At 35.5% G+C, this 26,336-nt stretch overlaps 1 protein-coding gene across 1 annotated transcript in view; it reads left to right on the forward strand.

Moving 5' to 3' along the window:
* Positions 1 to 26,336, forward strand: part of LOC129751783 (phospholipid-transporting ATPase ID-like) — a 143,043-nt gene that overhangs the window by 51,130 nt on the left and 65,577 nt on the right. The window contains exon 2 of the mRNA XM_055747495.1: positions 1,366 to 2,548. Within this exon, the coding sequence (XP_055603470.1) occupies positions 2,470 to 2,548 (79 nt within the window). The 5' untranslated portion in view covers positions 1,366 to 2,469. The remainder of the gene's footprint in view (positions 1 to 1,365; positions 2,549 to 26,336) is intronic.

Genomic DNA, 26,336 nt, shown 5'->3' on the forward strand with positions numbered 1-26,336 from the left:
ATGTGGACGACCATGACTGCAAAAAACTAAAAAAAAATTAACAAGAAGTTTATGACTGTACAATTTTAAATTAAGAAAAAAACAGTGTCGAAAAGTATCTCTTTACGACAAAAATAACTATTGTGGTGTATTTAATCGATTTCAAACTAAATTCTAATAGTTTAATACGTTTCAAGAAAGGGGTCGCATAAACAAACCGCCAGCTGTTGTGAAACATTTCTGTCAAAATCAAGCAGTCTTTGAATCATACACCCAAAGAAGAGGTGGAAAAATTTCAATTCCGCTCGGCGCTAACTCTATGCCAAAAATGCCAAAAAAGTGTACTGAAATTAAAATGTCCTGAAAAGTGTACTGTACCAAAGATGATATGATTGGAAAAGCACTACTGGCATAAAGACTCGAGCTCCCTACAAAATGATGCATGACCACTACATTCCAGCGAAATTAGAATTACTTTTTTTTGGGATTTTTATCCTATTGGATAATATATTCCAAAATAAGAAAAAATCCAACTGAGTCAGTTAGCAAACGAAGGTTTATTGTCAAACTCTTTCTGCCACGCCCGATTATAAATTTGCCGGTAGTTTATTTTTTCATTCTCCTTTGTCTTTGATTGGATTAGATGGGAATGGGAATCGGGAAACTGTTATCTATTGCCAGAAAAGAAATGGTTTTTTTTCAAAGCCGGTATGCATACACACACAGCGCTCGCTACATCATTCGACAATATCCTTGCTGCCTGATTGTTTCCATCCTGCTTTGTCTTGTGATGAGATATGGGATATGTTTTGTTTAATAACTTTCAGATATATGGAATGCGGTTGCGCTGGGAACCCAATGCCAGCGATGAGAAATCTTGCTAGTGCCGGTTCGGCACAGAATCTTATGCCTATATTTCCACCTCCAAGAAAGGTTTTTATTGGAAGAATTATTGGAATATAGTCTGATTTGTGGATGTATGTTTTTTTATATGAAACCTAATTCTAAAGTTCAAATGTAATTGATAACTCCAAAACTACTAGGCTTTAAGAATTCAATGTGCACCTTTCATTGATTAATTCATCCAAAATTTCATCTTTGCTGCAAGCCAGAGAGAAAAAATCCAAACTCATGGGTATGCATTCTTTGTCATAATAGATGCACCAATACTGGACACGTGCTTCATCGGATGACCGCTAGTCGCTACCTGGACGCTGCTGCCACGAATCACATAACACATCATGCAGTTCTACATATAGCTTAACCTAGACACATCAACACAGTTCCCATCCTTAAATTGTAGGGTACCGGCCGGGCTCAAATTGCCACATGATTGTAATCGTTGCGCAAATTTTTGTTCCTTTCCTTTCTGCCACCCCATTTTAGGAAGAAGATACCTCCTGGACGTTGGACGACGGCAGGTTGGCAATTTTGCATTCCGCGACCGGCATCGCTAATGGAAGGGCGTTCCTCGAAGTTGGCGTTTCTGAAAGTACCACCGGCCGGAGAATCGCTGCAACTGCAATCGGGAGAAGGACATCCGGTTCCTGCGAGGTGTAATTGGAGCCATCCGATCATCAATCTGTCGTACCTGGTACATTCCGGAAAATGGTGAAAGCTGTGATGTGTGTTTGAGTTTTTTTTTCTGCGAAAATGTGATCTTTGTGGGGAGGAAAAATGAAGAGGAAAAAAATCCCTAGCTGCCAAAGTGCTTTCATCGAGTTCGAAGCGGGTCTTCGCGAGAAAATAAGTGATGCTTAATTGAGAATGCAGCAGAGCTGTACGACGAGGGCCAGTGCCAATTTTCTCTGGTCGATTTGTGTGATAAGTTGAGTGACAAAGTGAAAATTTCCACCGTCTAATTGCTGTTTACATTCGGCGGTAAGCTGAATACACATACCTACTAAAGTGTCCTTAGACGCCGAGATTGTGAGATTCTAATCAGCTTCAAAGTTTTATATTTATCGATGGAATAGTGTGTACAAATGATAGTTGTGATAAGTATTCTAGTTCAAACAACGTAAATCTGGGGCCAAAATTTGCTGCATCCTGTTAAGTTTCTTAAGTTACCTACCCGAATAGCTACCACCTATCAATCAATCAATCAATCTTGTGTAAGTGTATCCGAGAGAGAGTGCATGGAAATAAAAATCGTGTGACCGCTGTGCTAACCAGGAAGTGGTTTACGGGAAATAATTAAAACCACATTGGCCGGCTACACCCGAAATCGATTTCAATTTGTGCAAGCTTAGCGCTAGTAGGAAGTGTTCCCGCCGTTCGTTCGGCTCTAATTAAAACGAGGACCTGATCCAGAACCGTCGTTCGGGGTCGGGGAATCAGCTAGTTGCAACAAACAGCCAACCAACCAAACGGCTGGTTCCGAAAATAGAACCAGAACTTCATTCGCCGGACGTCGTCGTCGTCGTCGTCTTCGTCGTTGAAGGCGATTGGCAGTAAATAGAAAACAACCGCTCCAGGTCAGCCAGGTGGATGACAACAGCAACTAAGACAGCCAATATGGGCAAAACCAACAAGACGACAGCAGCAGACAACAAACAACAGCAACTACGTAAGTCTGTAAATTGGTTACCTATAACTTACTAAATCAGGTGTAACGTACTATCTTCTGAGGAATATGCGGGAGGTTTGACTTGCTAAAGAGAGAAAGAGGAAGAGAGAACGGTGTGTGCTTTCTTGTGTTAAGGTTTATGCATTATTCACACGGTTGCATCACGATGCACGCGCCTTTGATGGGATGTTTGCTATATAGTATCACGCAAAAAATATTTTTTATCTCAATTTTACTACTCTCATTATTTGGGGACCCAATTTTATCAACTATTATAATAATTACAGGAAAAATTTGTCGCATTAAAAGAGGTCTTAAAAGTCTTTTTTTCCCCTTTACTGTTGCCAGCAACTGAGAAGCCCCATTTTTTATATTCTGGATCTTGATCCGGATTCAAATAGAAATGTGGATAAAATACCTATATGGGAAGTGTTAAAAAAATTATAATGATTTTTAATCCTACTTCTGTAGTATTCGGGGATAGGATTGGTATCAGGGCTAAAATCAGCAATATGTACAGTATCACGATCAGCATATAAGATCAAAACATAAATTAGGGATCAGAAACAGGATCAGGGTTTGAAATGAATATCAAGATCTGGGATCAAGGCTCAATCAATCAACTCTAAGGGAGAGCTAAACGGCACTCGAATTCTTCAACAGTTGAAGACCGATTGTCTTTTTTATCCTGTTGGGGAGAGAATTCACTGCGACCTTTAAGTTGATCTATTGTGGTATTATCCCGCGTTATTATTTTTACTTTACTTTGACATCCCTACACTATTGGTTGAAGTTGCAGTTGTTTACCGGTAGCACTACGAGCACACAGCTAGGTAGGATCTCCAAGTACAATCTAAGTTCCCTTGAAAAGATCCATCCATATGCATGTGCTGCATCATTGAGGCGTAAAATTCCAAGGTATACTTGGCAATCATTCACTAATGCTAAAACCGCCAACCTTCATTATACTATGTGTGCCAGGTTATGGCACGACCGGGAATCGATTTCATGATCGTTGGCTTAGAAGACAAGGATGCTATACTCTAGGTCACGATCTGCTGGTCGATTGTCTCTCTATTTTGATTATTTTGTCCTTTAAATGATTATACAAAAATATAGAAGACTGCAAGTTTCTATGAGCTACCGAGAAAAAAAGTAAAGTGCTCAAATTATGTATTAGTGAGCTAAAATCGGTCGAGATAGGAGAGATAAGGGCCACTTTAAGAAGAACGCCAATATAACCATAGAGAACATTTGTGAGTTACTTCAATTTTTGTGTGTGTTCAGACACTAAAATAGTCTAGTTCCTTACGGGATAAAACTTGAATAAGTAGCTAAAAACGTTTAAAAGTGCATTTTAAATTATTATGCAAAAATCTGAAAATCAATCACTGTAGGGGCATAATGAGAACTTCCACTGGGGCAATATAAGCACCATTAACCGGAGCACGATGAGCATTTTCTGCCGTAGAATCTAGCAGCGAATTCAAGATGAAGTCAACTAAGTTATAGAGCTACAGCTTAAATTGTTCCATCAGCAAATTTTGCCTATTGGTTAAGTATCGGAGAAGTAATCAGAAGACTCGAGTTCGATTTCTGGTCGAGGTGTTTTTTTTTGCATTTACCATTCATGAGCGATGCATTTTGCACTAAACGGTAATAATCATCCATCCATCCATCCATCCATCCATCCATCATTCATCAAACAAAGCAATAACAGAAAAATGTATGTCTGGTTGTAGAATACAAACAATTCACACACACTCATACATTATGTTTCTGTTGCTTTGTTTGACGGATGATGCTACTAGCCGTATAATGCAACAATCAAAATAATCGATCATGAAAAGTAAACGAAAAAACATCGCTTCGACCAGGACGACACCTAACCTACAGGCTTAAAAAAACTGTAGCTTCATAATTCAGTTGACTTCATCAAGTTGAAATCGCTACTGGATGCTACGGCAGGCAATGCTTATCGTGCCCCGATCAATTGTGCTCTATACGTCCCGAGTCAACAAGTTAAAGTAAAAACGTGTTTTAAAATTGATTATAGTGAAAAATCAAAAATCTAATGATGGTGAAAATTGAAGAACAATTTGTACATCATGTTGCTGTGCGTATCTTATAGATTAAGATGGTTTAACACTCATAAGAGCTTATTTTCCGACATTTTTCGGATGCAATCAAATGAAGGCTGTTTGAGCCATCATACGCTTCGGAAAAGGGAGTTGGAGTTATGGGTGTTGTGCATAGGTTGAAAACATTAGTAACATTTGTAGCAACTATTAGTCTTCAAAACATTTGTGTAGACTCATTAATTGGGCATTTGAATGAAATTTAAAAATCAATTTTTGCCGATTACTGGAACAAATCAAGGCAAATCCCATAATAACTTGTGCATCGCTTAGCGTAAGGGGTCGCTTGAGTCGACCGAATGAGATCAATATTGGCATAACGCCTACTGCTAGGCCAAGGAACTATTTGAGTCTTTCAAAGTCTTAACCGGTATCATACTACTTTTTTGACCATCCATTTAGACATACAAATATTTGGAAGTTTTCTTTCAAGTATAAGGCTGATTTTTTCATATTTTGATCTATTTAAATACGTTTTGACCTCAATTTTAAACAATTTGATTAGAATGAAATGCAATATCATAAAGAATATTTTTTTAATTGGATTTTTGGGTATGAAAATCCCTCTCAGAAAATTTGCATTAAATGTTCAATACAATAAAAAATCTTGTTGCAAAAACTTGGGCTTCTTATACTAAAAAAAATTGGGAGCAGTCTTTGATACAATATTCATCTCGTTATATCAATACTTTTTTCAAAAGTAAGAGGGATCTTTCAATACAATTCTTAATCTCTCAACATCAAATCAGGCACTCAGTGAACCTTTCTTGATGAAAAATACTTAGATATTATTATAGATAATTGTGTGTTAATTTATTTATTATAAGAGCCTGTTACCGACAAAAATTGACTTTCGGATTAGTCGTAAAAACCGCACTCAATAAACTTTACTTCCGTTTAATTTCAAGTAAAAACCAGCTACAATGTTCGATCTTAAAGCGTTTATTCTAACTGTTCGGACTGAATAATGATTAAACTGCGCGCGATTGATACTGGATAACAAGTGATCTAATTTTTCTTCTCCGCTTTGTGCGGTGGTTTGGTCAGCCAACAAACTGACCATAAGAATTTGGCTTTAACAAAGGGGGTGCGCGCAATAGGTGTTTCAAATGGGAAATTTGATGTGGCGCGAATATACCCTAAACTGAGAGGACCGTTTTTTGCGCAAACATACCGGCCGCCTTGAATTATTTATAATTTCAAAAAGATTCTTAAGAAATTTCTTAATTGGATCCACGACTGGATGCTGACTACGTTGCCGACTATGTTGAATGGTTGTAAAAGTTCGTGGTTGAAGAAAACAGGACCGGATTTTCCAGCTCGATGAACCGCAATCCTGCTAACGAAAAACTGGTAAATGTCCGAACTGGACGTTGGAAATTGATGGTTACTTAACAGAGGGCTGCTGTGGGGTGACAGGTCCGACCCGTCCGATCGCAACCGCGTCACCCCCGATTGCTTTAGAGCTGGATCTCTGCTCAGACAAGTGGCGTCTGGTTGCACAATTGCAACATATGGTGTGATGCAAAGAAACTGGATGAAACGCTACCGGTCTACACCGGAAGCACTAATGACTTGGAAATGATGATGATGATGATGATGGGATTACTAATACGCTGAGTACTGCCGTTGCTACTGCTACTGATGCTGCTGCGACGTTGGAGAGCTTATGACAGGATGAGGAGTTCCAGCACGATGATCCGCAACCTGTTAAGGAAAAACGGGTAAGTGTCCGTAATGGACTCAGGTATTGAATGGTTACTTAACGAAGGTTAGCGGTGGGGTGACAGGTCCGACCCGTCCGATCGCAACCGCGTCACCCCTGAAGGCTTTGGTGCTGGAACTCTGCTCAGACTAGCGTTGTCTGTTCACCCTTTGGCAAATCATGAACGACGGTACAGGGCGACCCAAGGATTGTAGTTGGTAAACTATCGGTGCTGCGTTGATTCTTGATCTAACAAACGGAGATCTGCCAGACCAGTTGTACAAACTCTTGAATGATCGTATTCGTCGATGCGAGCCTAGCGAAGAACTTCGATGGATCGGAACGACAAACGCATTGCTTAACTGGCTTGAGTACTGAGTAAACCTCAACGAGTGTGCAGACGACGAAAGGATTCTGGTAATAACCGTGAGATGTTTCATCGACTCTTTCCAAACAGACTGCAAGGTCTTCGGTAGGGGTTTGATGTATCGACATTTAAACTGGTAGAACCTTTGAAGGGTTAGGATCAAAAGGATCATAACTAAACTGATGATGTATAAAAATGTTGAAGCTGTCGATACACTGGATGATTCCGACTTAAGGAGAACACAACTGCCTGCCGAATTTTCTTGCTTCTGGCGAAGCTGATGGTTAAGAAGGTTGACTCTTCCATGTTTCCACCGGCCGCCGACACCAACTTTACCGTCAGTAAAACGGGGATATGACAAAGTTTTCTGTTCTGAAACTGTGCCAGCAATGATCCAGCCAAAGACGGAGTTCTGTATGCTGGGGCCAGTTGGAATTTTGAAGCGACCATCGGTGAGCAAATCGAAAAAGACCTCTGCGCCTAGAATGAGGTCCACTTGTCCTGGCTTGTCGAAGTTTGGATCAGCAAGTACTACATTATCTGGTAAACTCCACGACTTGCAAGGAATAGAGTTGGTTGGGAGGCTATTCGTAATTTCGGGAAGCACATAAAATTTCATCGACGAGCCGAAGGAAGATATTCCCGAGCAACGGGGAAAAATGGAGGCTATCACTTGCTGTTTCGCGACTGTTGACCCACCGATGCCTTGGACGATAAGACAATCGGAGGAGCTTCGAAGTTCTAAGCTTTGGCAGAATCTGGTGCTAATAAAATTGAACTGGGAACCAGAATCTAATAAGGCTCTGGCTGGTCGAGAGTTCCCAGACTGGTCCTGGATGCGTACAATGGCCGTCGACAGCAGAACATGGTGTGATGATGTGTGCGTTTGTGTGGGATGTCCAATTGTGTGTTGGTTGTTGTCAGAGAAGTCTGTAGAGTAGTCTGGCATGTGTGTAACTGTGAACGATGAGGAGGTTTGTGGTCTGGAAAGTGGGCTCGTAGAAGGGATCGGTTGGGATGACGGAGATGGTGGAGGGGATTGCGGAGCTTGACGTACGGACGGCGGCGAATTCCTACGGGTTTGCGAGACGGAGGATTGAGGGTCTGGATGCAGCAATGAATGATGGCGCGATCCGCAGTGATGACATGAGCCTCTGCTGCAGACGCGAGCCATGTGACCGGGTGACAAACAATTCAGGCACAGTCGAGCCCTCCTCACTGAATCGGCACGTTCTTCGACTGTACACTTTAAAAACTTCACGCACCGGAAAGCAGAATGGAATTCATTTCCACAAAATGGACAACTCGTAGAAAATTGAGCACCGGTGTAGCTCACTCCGAACCTGGACCGTTTGACCTGGGAATCCGTAGCAGTGTCTTGATGCGCAAGGGTTTGCAAAACAGAACAGTGGTCTCTCAAAAAGCGTAACAACTCCTGGAACCTGGGAACTTCTCGTGAGTTGTGATGCGTTTCCCAGTGCCGCAACGTTGACGGATCCAATCGAGCACAGACCATGTACACTAGCAAAGTGCTCCAGCCTTCGGAAGTTTCACCCACTTTTTCCAACATCTTGATGTTTTTCTCAAAATCGCCTATAAGTTTGCTCAAACTTTCGTAGCTCTCTTTGCGCATTACTTCGACACTGAAAATCGCATCGAGGTAGGTTTTGACGATTAACTTGCGATTTTCGTACCGATTTTTCAGGGCAGCCCATGCTACTTCGTAGTTGGCTGCCGTTAACTCAACCGAGTTCACCTCCTGAAGAGCTTCTCCTGTAAGAGCGGAGCGTAGGTAGGTGAACTTGTCCATTACCGTCAGTTGGTTGTTCGAATTGATTAGACTGTCGAATGAATCACGGAAAGTTATCCAAGCTTCGATTTTCCCATCAAAGGTTGGTAGGCGAATCTCCGGTAGCTTCGCCCGTGCCAAACTCGCTGATGAACTGATCGACTCCTGAGAACTGGTGGTAGGTTGTTCAGCATTTTCCGACCTGCGTGCTGATGACTGGAGGTGCAACAGCTCGCCCTTCATGTTGCAATAATCGTTCTCTCTATCCATCGAAATGCTGTCATTTTCCTCGGCCCGTGCGGTGATCAACGCCAACTCCTGCTCAGGATCGTCTACCCCGGTCACCTGGTCGGTCTGCAACTCGATTTCCGCACGCACTAGCTGAAACTGCTTGAAAGCATCGTCCAGTCGTTCAATGCGTACGCCGATCAGTTCACTTCTCACTGCACTTATTTTAGCTTTATGAATAAATTTCCGCACTGTCTCGAAAACACGACACTGGCTGCTTTCGAGTTTATAAAGTTCTCGCAAGTCGCGCATGGTAACTTGTCACTATACAGTTCTCACAGTTTCAGCTAGGCTACCGCTTTTTTTTTCACTTTTTGCACTGTTAAACACTCAGACAGACCGCTGGAATCGACTCGACGTCTCGCAAAAAGTGAAGAGACAGTTCAACGCAATCACCCAGCTGATTGATGGGCCAATGTCAGCAATATTTCTACAACCGACCCACTTTAATTCACTCGGATAACGCTATTCCAAATTCAGTCCAAATTTTATCCGGAATTCTAAACAGTAACATGCCAGACAGAGGTGTTTCGTGCAACGACCCTCCACAGACTTTCTGAACACACAAAGGAAAAGATAAATGGTACTTAGCTGTAGGTGACGATGATTGGTATCAAGACCAGCTCCTGTTGTTTGAACATGCAGAACAAACCAATCGATATCGGTTATCCAACATCAGCCTTATCCAACCGTACAGGTAAAATTAAGCCACACAGCGATCGCCTTATGCTGTTGGCTCTTCACACAAAGCAACAAACTTTTGGCCAGCTATTGGCGGATAACCCCAAGGATGCAGCGACAGATCTGAGGGAAATACTTTAGCCTTTATGGCTCACTTTTTTTTGTTCACTGCTTTCTTTTTGGAACTGGTTTAATTCATCCGTAATTCGCACTGCACTTTCGCCCACAGTGGGGGAGATATTCTGTCACAGTTTAAGTCAGTATTACGGTACGGCAATCGAGAATATGTCCGTATTTTATCACGCAATCATTCTCAAAAGATGGCACAAATTTTCATTTCACTACTGAACACTTCAACCCAACCCAAGCCAAACGAGCGCGCGCGTTTTGTTGGTCTTTTGTCCGTCCGTTTTCTTCTACACAGCACTTCAGGACTATTGTCCACTGCACTAGTTTTACGGCACTAGCGAGTCCCGTAATCCGGCTTCTCGAAGGACCAAAATGTTACCGACAAAAATTGACTTTCGGATTAGTCGTAAAAACCGCACTCAATAAACTTTACTTCCGTTTAATTTCAAGTAAAAACCAGCTACAATGTTCGATCTTAAAGCGTTTATTCTAACTGTTCGGACTGAATAATGATTAAACTGCGCGCGATTGATACTGGATAACAAGTGATCTAATTTTTCTTCTCCGCTTTGTGCGGTGGTTTGGTCAGCCAACAAACTGACCATAAGAATTTGGCTTTAACAAAGGGGGTGCGCGCAATAGGTGTTTCAAATGGGAAATTTGATGTGGCGCGAATATACCCTAAACTGAGAGGACCGTTTTTTGCGCAAACAGAGCCCCTTTCACAAAATCGGAAAGATCTTAAAAAAACAATAATACACACAATTAATACTCTCACTCAGGTGTATACATTTTTAATGAAACTTATTTGGAAAATGTTCAAGTTTTGTGATTGTGTTGTTAATTTTGTATGGGATACTTCCTTGACAAATATTTTAAACGTCTGATAATACTTTTAAGCATAGTTGGTCGGCTCCTCTCAAACCACAAAGAGCCGGGAGAAACTTTTTAAACCACAAAACCCCCCCAATTAGGATCCAAAACAGCAATCGAGGTATTCTACTCTACACTTCTGGATTCTGGATTTTCAGGTGCTGGGTTTGCAGAATTTCGGTTATCATTTATGTTTTCGCTTTGTACAGTTCTTTCCGTTTATTTTATGTGTTAATCTTAGAAAGTAATTCTCCGAAGTGAGTTATGTAAAAACATAGCTGAGGTGCCCGTTTTGAAGAAACGTTTGAAGTGGTTTTCCCGAAATAGCTAATTTGAAAGGCATTGGATGCTCGCGGGAGGTCGATCGAAGCAGTTCGTTTGTTTCCATGAGCTTGTGTATCGATTGAAAAATATGGTAATCAATAACATACTATTCGCGAAATGTTCGGGAAATAATTGTTGTTCTTTTGATCATAAAACTTATGCTAGAAAAATGAATCAGTTTAAGTAATCCTGAAAACATTCTAAGGTTGGATCGTTGATTTTCAATCCATTTTGTGCCATCGTCGTTTTGGTGTTATTGTGCTTGCTAACCGGTTTGCTTTAATGAGATGCAGTTTGTCGCTTTGTGCCCAAAGCTAAGTATTTTGTTAAAATTATTTTAGCCCACATATATAAATTTCAAGTGTCATTAATGAGGTAAGATGTAAAACATAATTTAAAATGTGTTTATATTTTTTAATTATAAATAGCTTAACTCTATTATTGGGGATTAGAGGGGGGTAGGACAGGGCATCAAACGAGCGGAAAACTGATATACAATGGATTGTGGGTTCAAGCCAGCCGGAGTATCTCGGCAAATTAGGAATTTTGAGTAGGCTACTTGGGTACCTTTTTAGGACTCTTTATTTGTTTCGAACTGTTGGAAGGGAGTGAGATGAGTCAAACCTGTGTCAATCCAGTGGTAACGGACCCCTTGGTAGTGCTGCAATTATTGTTGATGAGTTAAGCATGAACAATATTTGAATGTGCGATCGAGACTTCCCGTACCGACTCGGGTCGAAAGACCTATCAGCCACTGGTGGGTCAAACATACATACATACATACATACACTTCTGGATTCTGGATTTTCAGTTCCATTAATCTTTAAAAATTCGAAATGAAAAAGTGCTTTGAAATCCATGAAATCCATCAATCATATTCAAATACTGTTTTTTAAATTTTTAATATTTTGATAATAGTTTTCCGAATATCAAAAAAAATTGTTTTGTATTCAAATTTTAAGTTCTGAAACTTAATTCTTACACAAAATTCAAAAATTTAATGCTTCGAAATAGCAATTCAATATTGAAAAGTCGGATTCAGATCTTTGTAAATTCGTATTTTAATTCTGCATCACAATTCAGATAAAAAATAAATTATTTAAATAGTGAATTTAGATCATACCTAAACTGCAGAATTTTAATAATAGATTCATAAATGCATAAAACTTAGCTCATAAAATGCTGATCTGGAATAAGATTCGGAAATTGCATATTTTTTTGTACATTTCAGAAATCGTATGGAAATTCGGATACAGATTCAAAGCGCAATTTTTGAATTCAGGTTTAGAATTCAGATTCAGAATGCAGATTCAAAATTCAGAAAAAGGTTTAATTTGTAACACGGAATAACGTAAATAAATACGAAACATCTCGCTGCAACAGTGTGTCACACTTCGAAGTATAACTCGAATGGATTTGAGTGTTTAATTTTATTCGACAAAACTGAACACAAAATTTGCCGTAGCTTAAAAATGCTAAATTTGTAAAATTTTGTCCAGAGGTTTCTGAGATACGGAATGCCGAATTTCGGTGTTTCTCGTCACAGATTTCTTCGTGGTCCTTAATGAGTTAAGATTGCGTGTCAATTCAATCTGCAGATTTCAATTTTCCATACAAAATTTGCTTGTAAACACAGTTCAATTAAAAATCACAAATTTAAGGAAGAAATTGAGTTCTTTGTTTTATCAGAAAAAACAAAAATTTTATTTTTAAAAAGTCATCCACAGGATTTTCATTATGGAATTGATTCTTTATGATAAAAATTTGCTGTTAAAGAAACATCTTCATCTAAAAAATCGGCACAATATTTCATATTTTCCCAGTGTATTGTTTAACATTTTAAAGGACACCAAAACTCAGCATTTTATATTTCAGAAATCAATAAACCAAATTCTGCTAATTTAATAAAGATAAGAAAGAGAGAGAGAGAGAGAGAGAGAGAGAGAGAGAGAGAGAGAGAGAGAGAGAAAAGGAGAGTGTTGTGTTAAATTTTGTTGAAAGTTTCATTACTAGATTCATAACGTTTACATTATGCTTTATAATGAAGCATACTAGCATCAAGCGAAAAAAAACGAAATATCTCGTATTTGGTCCGTAATGTATTAATATTGCAGTTTTTTAAAGCCAAATTTCATACTAATATCATTAATTTGATTCAAGATTGCATCAATAAAATTTTATTCCAAAATCTGATGATTTTTATTTTTTACTTTTTTTTTGAAAATTTGATTTAACTAAGTTTGATTTACCAGACTCTTAAACAAATTCAAAGATTTTAACCATTAATGAAAGCGAATTTAGCTCACCTTTTAGTACTTGAGTAGTTAAAAAGTACTTGAGTACTAAAAAGTTAAGTGAAAAGTACTTAAAAATGAAAAATGAACACGGTATGGCTTCGCAGAACTTGTTCGTGACTGAACACGGAAGATATTCTTATTGTTTATACTAATTAAATTTATTAGAATGAGTTCTGTTGTTTTGTATTGCAGGTTTACTGGAATTCAGAGGACCAGTTGAAACCTTTCAATCTACCTTTATCCAACCCAATGAATTTGTAATATAAACCCTCAAGTTGCTATAAACCAAAGTATATTATGCTGCAGTTAAATAATGTCATCATGCATAGTAATTTTACTATTTAAATCAAGCTCATCATACATACTAATCTCAATCATAAAACATACATACTAGTTTCATCTTAAACATATCAATTTTACTACGCACGAAGTAAAACAATGGATCCTTTCATTGAAAATTTTACTCAAACGCACTAGAATTTACTTTGCGCTGAAAAATTCAACACATGGTGGAATAACTATCCGAGAGGTATTTTTTACAACAAAACATATTTGACTTAAAAATATGGTTGCGTGTTGTTCATTTAAAACACAATCCAGTAGACTTTGCTTTTCTTTTGAGTTTACCTCATTAGAACTGATAGAAAGAGGTGTTCAAAACAAAATTAACATTGGATACGACACAGACTGATTAAATTTCAACCGGTTTTTCATAATGATATGAATTATGATTTTCAAAGAGTTTTGCTATACTTTGATGAAATAATGTATTGAAAAACACAGCATAGTGCGGTTGGTCAAAGATATCCTTCTAACAGGATTACCTTCGGGAATATTTCGTTTTGGACAGCGCTTGGAAATCGCATGGTAATCATCATCAATAATAATTATAATAATTTGCTACGCAAACTTAATGGCCGCGTCTTTTTAGGCGACGACGCACACACGAAATTCATACTCATTAGTAGATTTACTTTTTTTGTTTCGGGGACAAACAATTTTTCTACAGTTTACCTGTGTTTGGTGGCGTGCGATTAAGGAAATTTGTATGTGAGTGTGTGCTTGATAGTCTCGTACTGCTGCTGCTGTTGGTATGAACGAATGTTGTTTGCATGAATGACGAAAATAATGAACGCCCATTTGCTTCCCAGTTGTTGCCATTACCCACAGATTTACGATCTTGATCTCGGCAGGTACTGGTTTTATTTGCCTCAATCCATCATGGGTGAATATAAATCATTGTGTACCATTTGGATTCAGCTCCAAGAAGATTTTAGGTCAGAATTTTGGCGTTTTTATCTAATGGATTCAATAAATTCCCTCTTTTTCGATTGTTATAGCAAGAGCCAACTACCGGTTGAATGACATTTTGAATTCGTCCGGAAACGTCCAGACTTTAATTAAAAATCACTCATCATCAGCAGGTATCGCTAGACGGTTGGTCGGTTTCTTCAAGACATAGCTTGGGCGGCCTCGCTGATGGCCAGTTTTCAGTCTGTCCGATCGGCTTGTTTTTTTTCTCGTTTCTGTACATAGTTAATCAAGTGAGAACATTATTCTAACCGGGTAGCTTGCTGTAGGTGCTAAAATGTTGAAACCTCCAGTTGGCGGTGGAATGATTTCTATTTTGTTCTTTCGAGCGATCTACTGGGTGTTAGACATGCTCGATGTAGTTAACGAATGGCGCGTAGAGTTAAGACGTTCTTATTTCTAGAGAATATACGTTATGTACATATGTATCGAGAACACATCGGTCTTCTACTGTTATTCATTTGATGTTCAGGTTTCTCTCAATCTTCGTCATCTTTTTTCAGATAAATGATAAATGATGACTATAATAAAAATGTCACACAAGATTTTTGTGACATTCATGTGTCATTTATTAGATTTTATGAATGTTTGTCCTTTATCGTTTATCTAGAGATTTTTCACATTTTAATTATATTTGAAATTTTTTAAATTTTTATTAATTTTGTATCATTTGAACGATTTTCTCATTTTTGACTTTTGTATTTTTTTGTCATTGCTGCAGTTATTTTTGTTATTTTTGTCATTTTTTTTTCTTTTTTGTAATTTTTGTCATTTTTGTCATTTCCTGAAATTTTGTGTCATTTTGGTCGTTTTTGTCATTTTTGTCATTTTTGTCATTTTTGTCATTTTTGTCATTTTTGTCATTTTTGTCATTTTTGTCATTTTTGTCATTTTTGTGATATTTGTCATTTTTGTCATTTTTGTCATTTTTGTCATTTTTGTCATTTTTGTCATTTTTGTCATTTTTGTCATTTTTGTCATTTTTGTCATTTTTGTCATTTTTGTCATTTTTGTCATTTTTGTCATTTTTGTCATTTTTGTCATTTTTGTCATTTTTGTCATTTTTGTCATTTTTGTCATTTTTGTCATTTTTGTCATTTTTGTCATTTTTGTCATTTTTGTCATTTTTATCATTTTTGTCATTTTTGTCATTTTTGTCATTTTTGTCATTTTTGTCATTTTTGTCATTTTTGTCATTTTTGTCATTTTTGTCATTTTTGTCATTTTTGTCATTTTTGTCATTTTTGTCATTTTTGTCATTTTTGTCATTTTTGTCATTTTTGTCAGTTTTGTCATTTTTGTCATTTTTGTCATTTTTGTCATTTTTGTCATTTTTGTCATTTTTGTCATTTTTGTCATTTTTGTAATTTTTGTCATTTTTGTCATTTTTGTCATTTTTGTCATTTTTGTCATTTTTGTCATTTTTGTCATTTTTGTCATTTTTGTCATTTTTGTCATTTTTGTCATTTTTGTCATTTTTGTCATTTTTGTCATTTTTGTCATTTTTGTCATTTTTGTCATTTTTGTCATTTTTGTCATTTTTTTCATTTTTGTCATTTTTGTCATTTTTGTCATTTTTGTCATTTTTGTCATTTTTGTCATTTTTGTCATTTTTGTTATTTTTGTCATTTTTGTCATTTTTGTCATTTTTGTCATTTTTGTCATTTTTGCCATTTTTGTCATTTTTGCCATTTTTGTCATTTTTGTCATTTTTGTCAGTTTTGTCATTTTTGTCATTTTTGTAATTTTTGTAATTTTTGTAATTTTTGTAATTTTTGTAATTTTTGTAATTTTTGTAATTTTTGTCATTTTTGTCATTTTTGTCATTTTTGTCATTTTTGTCATTTTTGTCATTTTTGTCATTTTTGTCATTTTTGTCATTTTTGTCATTTTTGTCATTTTTGTCATTTTTGTCATTTTTGTCATTTTTGTCATTTTTGTCATTTTTGTCATTTTTGTCATTTTTGTCATTTTTGTCATTTTTGTCATTTTTGTCATTTTTGTCATTTTTGTCATTTTTGTCATTTTTGTCATTTTTGTCATTTTTGTCATTTTTGTCATTTTTGTCATTTTTGTCATTTTTGTCATTTTTGTCATTTTTGTCATTTTTGTCATTTTTGTCATTTTCGTCATTTTTGTCATTTTTGTCATTTTTGTCATTTTTGTCATTTTTGTCATTTTTGTCATTTTTGTCATTTTTGTCATTTTTGTCATTTTTGTCATTTTTGTCATTTTTGTCATTTTTGTCATTTTTGTCATTTTTGTCATTTTTGTCATTTTTGTCATTTTTGTCATTTTTGTCATTTTTGTCATTTTTGTCATTTTTGTCATTTTTGTCATTTTTGTCATTTTTGTCATTTTTGTCATTTTTGTCATTTTTGTCATTTTTGTCATTTTTGTCATTTTTGTCATTTTTGTCAATTTTGTCAATTTTGTCATTTTTGTCATTTTTGTCATTTTTGTCATTTTTGTCATTTTTGTCATTTTTGTCATTTTTGTCATTTTTGTCATTTTTGTCATTTTTGTCATTTTTGTCATTTTTGTCATTTTTGTCATTTTTGTCATTTTTGTCATTTTTGTCATTTTTGTCATTTTTGTCATTTTTGTCATTTTTGTCATTTTTGCCATTTTTGTCATTTTTGTCATTTTTGTAATTTTTGTAATTTTTGTCATTTTTGTCATTTTTGTCATTTTTGTCATTTTTGTCATTTTTGTCATTTTTGTCATTTTTGTCATTTTTGTCATTTTTGTCATTTTTGTCATTTTTGTCATTTTTGTCATTTTTGTCATTTTTGTCATTTTTGTCATTTTTGTCATTTTTGTCATTTTTGTCATTTTTGTCATTTTTGTCATTTTTGTCATTTTTGTCATTTTTGTCATTTTTGTCATTTTTGTCATTTTTGTCAATTTTGTCATTTTTGTCATTTTTGTCATTTTTGTCATTTTTGTCATTTTTGTCATTTTTGTCATTTTTGTCATTTTTGTCATTTTTGTCATTTTTGTCATTTTTGTCATTTTTGTCATTTTTGTCATTTTTGTCATTTTTGTCATTTTTGTCATTTTTGTCATTTTTGTCATTTTTGTCATTTTTGTCATTTTTGTCATTTTTGTCATTTTTGTCATTTTTGTCATTTTTGTCATTTTTGTCATTTTTGTCATTTTTGTCATTTTTGTCATTTTTGTCATTTTTGTCATTTTTGTCATTTTTGTCATTTTTGTCATTTTTGTCATTTTTGTCATTTTTGTCATTTTTGTCATTTTTGTCATTTTTGTCATTTTTGTCATTTTTGTCATTTTTGTCATTTTTGTCATTTTTGTCATTTTTGTCATTTTTGTCATTTTTGTCATTTTTGTCATTTTTGTCATTTTTGTCATTTTTGTCATTTTTGTTAGTTTCGTTATTTTTTTCATGTTTGACGAAACAAATATTTTCAAATATAAATTATATGCTCTTAGCTGACTTTTCTCAGGGGCTTGCTTTGAATGCTGTCCTTTAATAATCGTTAAATTTCAGCCTTCCACGTCCGATGTCTTCAAACTTGACCGAATTTCCCATGTTTTAATCAATTAATATCTATCATCTGTCCTTCCTTGTTGTTTTTTTTTTCGTTTCCCGAAAACGTAAATTATGAATGAAAGTTATCCCACCCCATTCTTGAAGTGCAAAGAGAAATTCGATGGGCCCTGGGTACAATTTTCCGAAAAGGTGCCGGGGAAGGAGAGGTATTTCATGGCCAAACTGCACTCCAAACTGCTGTCGGTGCGTTCGTTCAAAAAACGGTGGGAAAACCCGAATCAAACCAACCTCATCCGTTCATTCTTCAACTTATAGGAGGTATGATGAATGATTACTACCACATACAGACGCAAAGTGAACGGAGAATAACATTGCATCCAAATGGGAAACATGACTGGAAATGGCATGCGCGCCGTTTGGCTCCATACAGAACCTGCCACACTAAACTGACTGAGTGAAGAAATCTGGTTGGGGTTTCACTTGTTGTTGTTGGAAATGTTTTGCTGCCTCTTCCTTTGCATGTGCGTGTGCCAAGTTTTTCCAATATGGTTTGTTTAGTTTTGGCCGGTCGACCGTTTTTATTCTACTTCTGTTTTGTGTTACTACTCACTTCTGCTAGTAGATCAACGCCACGTGATCACCACTACCTACTAAATGGCCACAGACGTTCGGTTTGGTTTTTGTGGGTGATGGGTGGCTTTCCAAGAAAATCACTGTACAGGGCAAAGATGTAAATTTGTTGAGTTGAATAGACAGTTTCCGTAGAAAGCATCTTTGTTCTAAATATTACCTAGTTCAAAATATGTTTTGCCGAAATACGTCCCAATTAAATACTATAAAAACACCCGTACCAAGGTTGCCGAAATCACAGAAAAATCTGTAATTTTGAGCGAATTATCATCACAGAATCTGTGTCACAGAACACAGAATTTTGAAATATTCACAGAATTCACAGAATTTTTGAATTTTGAATGGATTTAAAAAGTAATAATATTTTTGGTTAAAATAAAATTAAGGTTTTTCACTTTGAATTAGAAAAGTATGATGAGATAGGTAATGTTAATTAATTTTTCCCAACTAAAATGTTAAAAACACCCAATTTGATCAATGAAAATAAAGAAAAAAGCATCACAGAAAAACATCACGAAATTTTTGGGTAAAATCACAGAAAGTCAGAATTTTTTTTCTTAAAAACACAGAATTTTTTCCGGCTACCTTGACCCGAATACTAGCATTTAATTTCATTTTGTTTAGCTCTGGAGGTTTTACAAGAATTTTTTTTGTTTCGATTATAGTCGTTTTACCATCTTTATGGCATTTGCGACTTTATCAACGGTGCAGTTGGCGGATCGTTATTGAAAAATTTATCCGGTACAACTGTGTTCGATATTTTCTCTTAGGCTCGAACTTGCGGACATCGGCTCAGGAGAATTCATTTATATTTTTGTGATCAAGCATGGGTTCATGCCGGACCACATAATTTACTTACACCTTATTAAAATCTTCAAAATAAAGAAAAAAAATTAAGGTGGATGGACAGGCTTTAGTGCGCCAATAGGAGGAAGCTTGATAGGTGTTGAAATTTAAGGCTAGAGGGCATGTTGATGAAAACGATTACGGTATAACTATGCATGAGAAACTGAGAAACAGAATTCCCATGTATAGCCCAGTGGTTTGAGAGCGTGCCTTTACTAACACTTCAAACGTTTTTGCTCGTAAAAAGTGTTCATCTCAACAGATGCTTGAAAATTCAGAGCCTTACGCCTTTACTCGAGTTTTTAACGGTGTTGGCTTCTGTACCATGTTTCTAAAGTGCTTAGACCACAAACCAGGCAAATGCAATATGAGATTCCTCAGTTAACAACCATGAGCCAAAAATAATATGTTATTTTAATTTTTGCAGGACCAATTTAAAAAAAATGCAGAGCGTAAACACAATTTCTGTATCCCTGTAGCTTAAAGCAGAGTTTAACAGATAATCCTACATAAGTTTCACAATTCTAGCTAGTATACTTGCTTAAGGCTATGATCATTTAGTATCCTGGCAGTTAGCAACGCTTGTATTTTAAAAACTATTCATTTGACCGAAAAACTTTCTATGGAGAAAATGAAGGTGTTAATATGACATTCAATATAAAAATATAAAAAAAATTATTTATCAATGATTTCAAGAAATATTCTTACTTTTTCATAAAATCTCTTTTTTATCTTTGCACACTTGTGTCAGTCATGTATTGATCTGTTATTTTTACCACAGAAGTAAAAACATTGCAAAATCATGATATTTTATACAAACTCACTTGGAAAAAGCAATTGGAATCTGGTTTGAACCTTTTCATGAGTAGGCATCTCGAGAAATTTGATCTCTTAAATCCGGTTTTAACATAAATTTCTTCGTCCATCAGGACACATCTGTCACATTCCCTGAAAACCGATTGCACAGATTGCAATCTTTGGAACTGATCATTATTAGTTATTTACTTGGTGTCTACTAGTCAGGCAACATATTTTGGCTACCTGAAATGGATTTTTTGCATTATTTAAGGAGTCTCCATTCAGTTATCCTCAATAACCATAGACTTTTTACCATATTTAAGATCAAGGGTTCCACTAAGATGCTTGTTTTTAACTTCGTTGGCATCCTAGAGTGGCTCCTTATACTTCTTAACCATTTGGTTCGAAAAAAAATCAGAAAAAATCAACAGTTAATAAGCTTCCAAGTCAACAATGAAGAATTTTCGAGGCGCAAAATGCGTAAAAGGAGCAAATTTGTGCAAAATTATTTTTACCATGTCTTTTTGCATCGTAAATATCTCAAACACACGTTAACTTAAAAATCTATCAAAAATAGGCAAGATATTCCTTTTTATAACCAATACAACGCTACTAAAGTTTTGCATATCCGAGCTCTATTAACGTAGATATCACAGAAACAAAGTGCCCGGATACTAAATGATCATAGCCTTAGTAACATTAAATAAGGCATTAAACATTAAACATAGACCTATCGATAACAAATGAGTCCATAGACATCCTTTGAAGATGATTCGATAAAACTATTGTAAATTATTTAAGAAAACTATTTTGAAAAATGTCGAAAAAATGAGACTATCATAGCCAAACGATATTTTCAAAAAAGGAAACTTAACAGATTTTATTTTGTAAATTTAGCAAAACTAACTGAGTTTCAAACAGGAGTTTGAATTCGGAAAACAGCGTCAATCTTACCCAGTGCACAATGGTCAAAGATGTGAAAAACGTGATCGTTGCTTATATATTTTTTGTTTTGAGTTTTATCTTCTAGTTGTCTTCGAAAAAATTTTACAGTAAAACGAGCTGTAATGATTTTCTTTCTATCAATTTCCCTAAAGGTAAGATAAAAATGCTAACTTCTAAGGTCCAATCGCTTTGCGGTCTTGGACAAACTTGTTCTAAATACAATTTAACGAAACTTTGTATTGAGCGTCGAGTTTCTAAAACATTCATCTTTTGAGTCGCAGTAGAGCTAAAACTTTTCCTCCTGCCAACAATTTAAGACAAATTAAGAAAGAACTGATAGTTAAGTGGAAAGTTTTGTGCACATCTTTAACAGGCTATCAACGGTTAGTTCTGACCAATCTGACAACGATCCTGATTAAAGGAAATCTACGAAAAAAAACCAAATGGAAACCTAACTTCCGTCCGGTGGAAGCTCTGACATGGAGGTTGATTGACGAATGGAGTCCATAGATTTACGAAAACTTAAGAGCTAAGTATTTTAAAAGTCTGCTTAAATCCATTCGAAACTAACGAAGAGTGGGTAACTTAAAAGGGATGCATTGAAAGGATAATAACCGTAAATGGTTTTAAATACGTTATTATTTTATCAATTTTTATGCCAGGAATTTGAGCTATTTTTTGTGTTCACATAGTTTTCTTAAAGCGTTCGTTCGTTCGAATAAATTTAAATTTAAGTATGGGAATTAATTTCAAATACTTTGTTCGCTTATTTATATTTCATGAAGGTGAGTCACCAAGTTTGTTTTCGTATTACGATTCTGGTTGCCTTTCTTATAGAGCCATATTTTCTTCCTAATCAGCTGCCGGGACATTGAGCTGGCCAGCAACAAATTCCTTTCTGTTTAAATTGACATAATAATTTCTTTTAATTCAAGATAGGGTTTGCACATACAACGCTCAAATAAAAATGGGTCAAATAGACATGACACTTAATTGTTCGACAATTGTGATAAATCAAATTAGTTTGGAAGATTCGAATACTCAAACTAAATATGGCTCATAGACCGAATAGGTAATTAGGAAGAATTGGTGAATGAACATTCCTCTAAAGAAACTACAAGCGCAAAAAGGGGGATAATTCATGTTCTTCAAAATTCATATTCTTGAGTAAGTTCGAGCGTTCAAATTTAAGTCATTGTCAAAAAAGAACATGACAGGTTTTGAATTGAATGTTTGTTGCAAAAACAAATCTAATTCTCACAAATTTATTATTTTATTCAGCTCATATAACAACTCATTTGGTTTGATGTTCAAGCTTTTTGATCTACACAATATAAAAACAATAAAACTTTCAAAACTTGGATAACAAATTTAAAGAGTTTCAACAAGTAAGATTTAATCATCTTTAAAATGAAAATTGAAATTCCAGTTGCATATCTCACTTTAAAGCGGTTGCCTGCAAAAAAATTTAAATAATTTAAAAAAAATCAATTATTTTTAAGACCACCGCGTCAGTTAGTTTTACCTATAAATCTCTTTCTAAGGTTTAGCTGAGTATTCGTAGGATAAAAGAATATATAGAAGTGAACCTTGATCAGAAACCACAGAAGCGTTAGAAAAATTAACGATATTACAGAATCTTATCTTTGATGAGATGCACATTAAGTTTCGGTCCTTAAGTATACAATTTCTTTTTAAATTTTTTTTTAACATCGGCACAAAAATATTGTTTTCTTGAGATTTTTTTTTAAGTATTATATATGATAAATCGACAATTGTATTATATTTTTATGAAAACCATTAGAAAAAGGTGGTATTTTTGAAGACTAATTAAAGCATTTCGAGCTTAATGATTTAAGGTGGATATGAGTAGTCGAACAAGCTAAGCTAGCTAAGCAACATTCATCTTTTGAGTCGCAGTGTAAATTAAGAAAAGTATCGTTAAAAAAACAGTTTTTCATCAAAACTTCGCTCTGGTAGTTTATAAATTTTCAAACTAATCTACAGAGTTGTTAAATAAACAAAATACATTTTTTAGTTCAACAGAGAAAACTCTTAGAGTTATTTTGTGAAAATGCCTAAATGCTATTTCAGCCTCAATTTTACGAACTTTCGGTAACTTTATGCTACTCGGCTACTGAATATACAAGTTTCGTCTATGAAACACTGTTAAAACCGCAAGCTTGCTGGATAAATATGTTAATAAAATATCACACTGAAAAGATATCACAAAAAAACTGATTTTCAAGAGATAGGTATTTGACGCCTTCGAAAAATTTTCATAAATTATTATGTTCTACAATGTTGAAAAACAACCTAGGCCTCAATCTTATCCCAGTTAGAAAAGAATTCTCGTATCTCTGAAACTTTATGAACTTTGTTATTTGATCAAAATTGACCGCTTTTGTATAAGTTTGTCTTGAACATCTAATGCATAAAACTTTAGAAGAAGATGCTAATAATTGTATTCCGTTGAATTTCATTTCCAGACCACTGTGCACAGGCTATTAATAAAATATTTGTGAATAACTATTGGATATTAAAAACATCCAATTTTATTTTAACGCATTTTAAATACCTTGTGTGACTAAGTGCAAAGAACTCCAAATTGCCCACGTGATTTGTTATCGTTTTTGTGCTAGAACCAAAAAATGTAACCGATCATTCCTTATGCTTAACAGATGCTATCTGACAGGTAGTATTCGCTAGGAATAAAAAGATCACATAACAAAAAGGTCTTGTTGAAAATTGAAAAAACAAATCCCTCGTTTTTAACAGAATCGGTAAATTATTTACTTAAGTGTGTGCTTACATTCGTGGGATTAAAAAAGAGGGAAGGTTCAAACCTGAATCAGAAAATCCTGTTACGAGTAAAAAGTTTTTTAAAACTTAAAAATTTGAAAAAATAATGTAAATTTAAAAAATAGTTTTGTCATTTTTGCATTTTTGAATGAATGTTCAAGAATTTACATTTAGTACATTTATGATTGAGGCTGTAACAAATACCCTAAAACTTTTTCAATTACAGAATGACAATAAATTTCCTTACTACTACTATTTTTTTAAAATTCTCACAACTTTCTTATATAAAATCAAATTGAGTCATCTGAACAACTAGTATCAAGAATAACTCAAAATACCTCTATTAGATCTTCATACACGTTTTCATTAACTGGAACATTTAACGATGCTCGCTACTAAAACTTTTTACAGGGTTTTCTTCACCAACACTTAATTTTGACATCTGTGCCACTTCACTACCACCATTTGCCCAAGGTGAGCCAGCAAAAGTATTCTACAGTAAAAAAAATCCCCAAAAATGTTTCAGATTTGTTCATGGAAAATACCGAACTTGTGTCCCTGGAAGGTTTTTTAAAGTGTAACTCCAAGACCAATACTTCTAACCAATCAGTACTGTATCCTCCGTGAGACGCACTAAAGCAGTGCCTAACGAAGCCTATATTCACAGCTTCTGCAGGCTTGGAGCAAGACGAGCAAGACGCAAAAATCGACAATTACACTCTGCAAAAAGCTGCATTTACGGCTTTTTGGCATTCTACTCAAAAAAACTTGCCTGCCAAATTCACAGTCTAATATCTAAAGAACCACCTGGTGTAGACAATCTTGTAGGAAAAAATCTCAGCGACCAGATGAGATAGATACTGAAGATTGCCCAAAAATGGCACTGCATACATAGGTCTGGTACGACATTATCGGAAAAAGTTCCAGCGAACATCGCTTAAAGCGTTCGCAACTGACTGAAGGAATGTTTTGAGGTGGTGGGAGGCAAGTTCGAGCCAATCGTGATTTTTTTGTTGATATTGTTGCCAAGGTTCTATAGAATGTAACAAGTTTTTCAGGTGGTTCGATTGATGAATTAGTAAGCAGTGCGGTTTTGAAGCACTTTCAAACAGAACGGGAATTTTATTGTCACCCTGTATTTCTTCATATTCTTTTGATTTTTTATGGGAGACACAAATGGGAAGTGACTTTCAATACATGGAGTTATCTTACAAACCTTCAACTTTTACACTCTTCTTCCTCTTTTTTTCTTACTCTAACATGGCAAAACTTTTATGCATCCTGCCCATATAATCTTTTCTCCTGTGGTCGAGCCTATTTTGTCCTGTATTTTCAACAGCTGAAAATTACAGTACAATCTCAGGACAGGAAATTTTCTCAGGAAAACAACTGTAAATCTCACTTGTATGTTCGAAAAAGATGCCTTTTGTGGAATGCAGGAAGTTTCGAAACTTTCTTGTTGACTCGAGACTGCTTTTTTCGAAATGTAAATGAAAACTGGGAGTTTATAAAATAAACTCCCAGTTTTCAAAAATAACAAAAAATCTGTACTTTCTAAAAGAATTTTAATTGACGGTTTGTATTTATTTAAAACTATGCTACCCTTCCTGCGCCGAGGGATCCTTCTGAATAGATTGTACCTTCAGCAGCCAGGATTCATTCCCCTTTTATTCAAATGTCTTAACATAAACTGCTTCGATTTCTGTTCAACGCGATACAAAATGAAAAAGAGAAGAAAAAAAGCGAGACAGAAAACAGTTGGCAGCTGACGTTCTCCTGTTATAAAGGACGATTTTTCGAGAACCTGTAACTAGGATGCCTCAAATGACCCAAATTTTAAAAAAGTTGTGCCCTGCAGGCTCAAATTAATCCTAAGCCTGGTACAAGATCTCATGTAAAAATTGGGCCAGATCAAACCACGGGAAGGGGTTACTCCCCGAGACTGAAGTTTGTGGGATTTTGAAATATTTTGTTCGAGAGAGACATGAAAAATCAGTTTTTCATGAAAACTTGAGTAATCTTCAGTCGATTTCTTTTGAACACAATTTTTCTTAAAGCCCAAATTATGAAAAATATTTTATCCCAAGGCTGTATTTCGATAAGAGTTAAGGTATAGAAGTTATTAGGCTTCAAAAATTTCATACCGGGTTTCGGGAGAAATGAAACATCTCGGACTTCGGGAGGGGTTTTGTTCAAACTTCGTATTTTTCTTTTCAACGTATGGTACATGAATATGCTTTGAAGATACTATTACGGTTAGGCCAACCATGTGATGAGAAAGGCAAATTATGCTAGGGCAGAGGAGGGATGAAGCTTGGAGTTCCCTGCCAAACGCTACATATGATTGT

The sequence above is a fragment of the Uranotaenia lowii genome, chromosome 3, assembly GCF_029784155.1.
Source record: "Uranotaenia lowii strain MFRU-FL chromosome 3, ASM2978415v1, whole genome shotgun sequence".
NCBI classification, from domain to species: Eukaryota; Metazoa; Arthropoda; class Insecta; order Diptera; family Culicidae; genus Uranotaenia; species Uranotaenia lowii.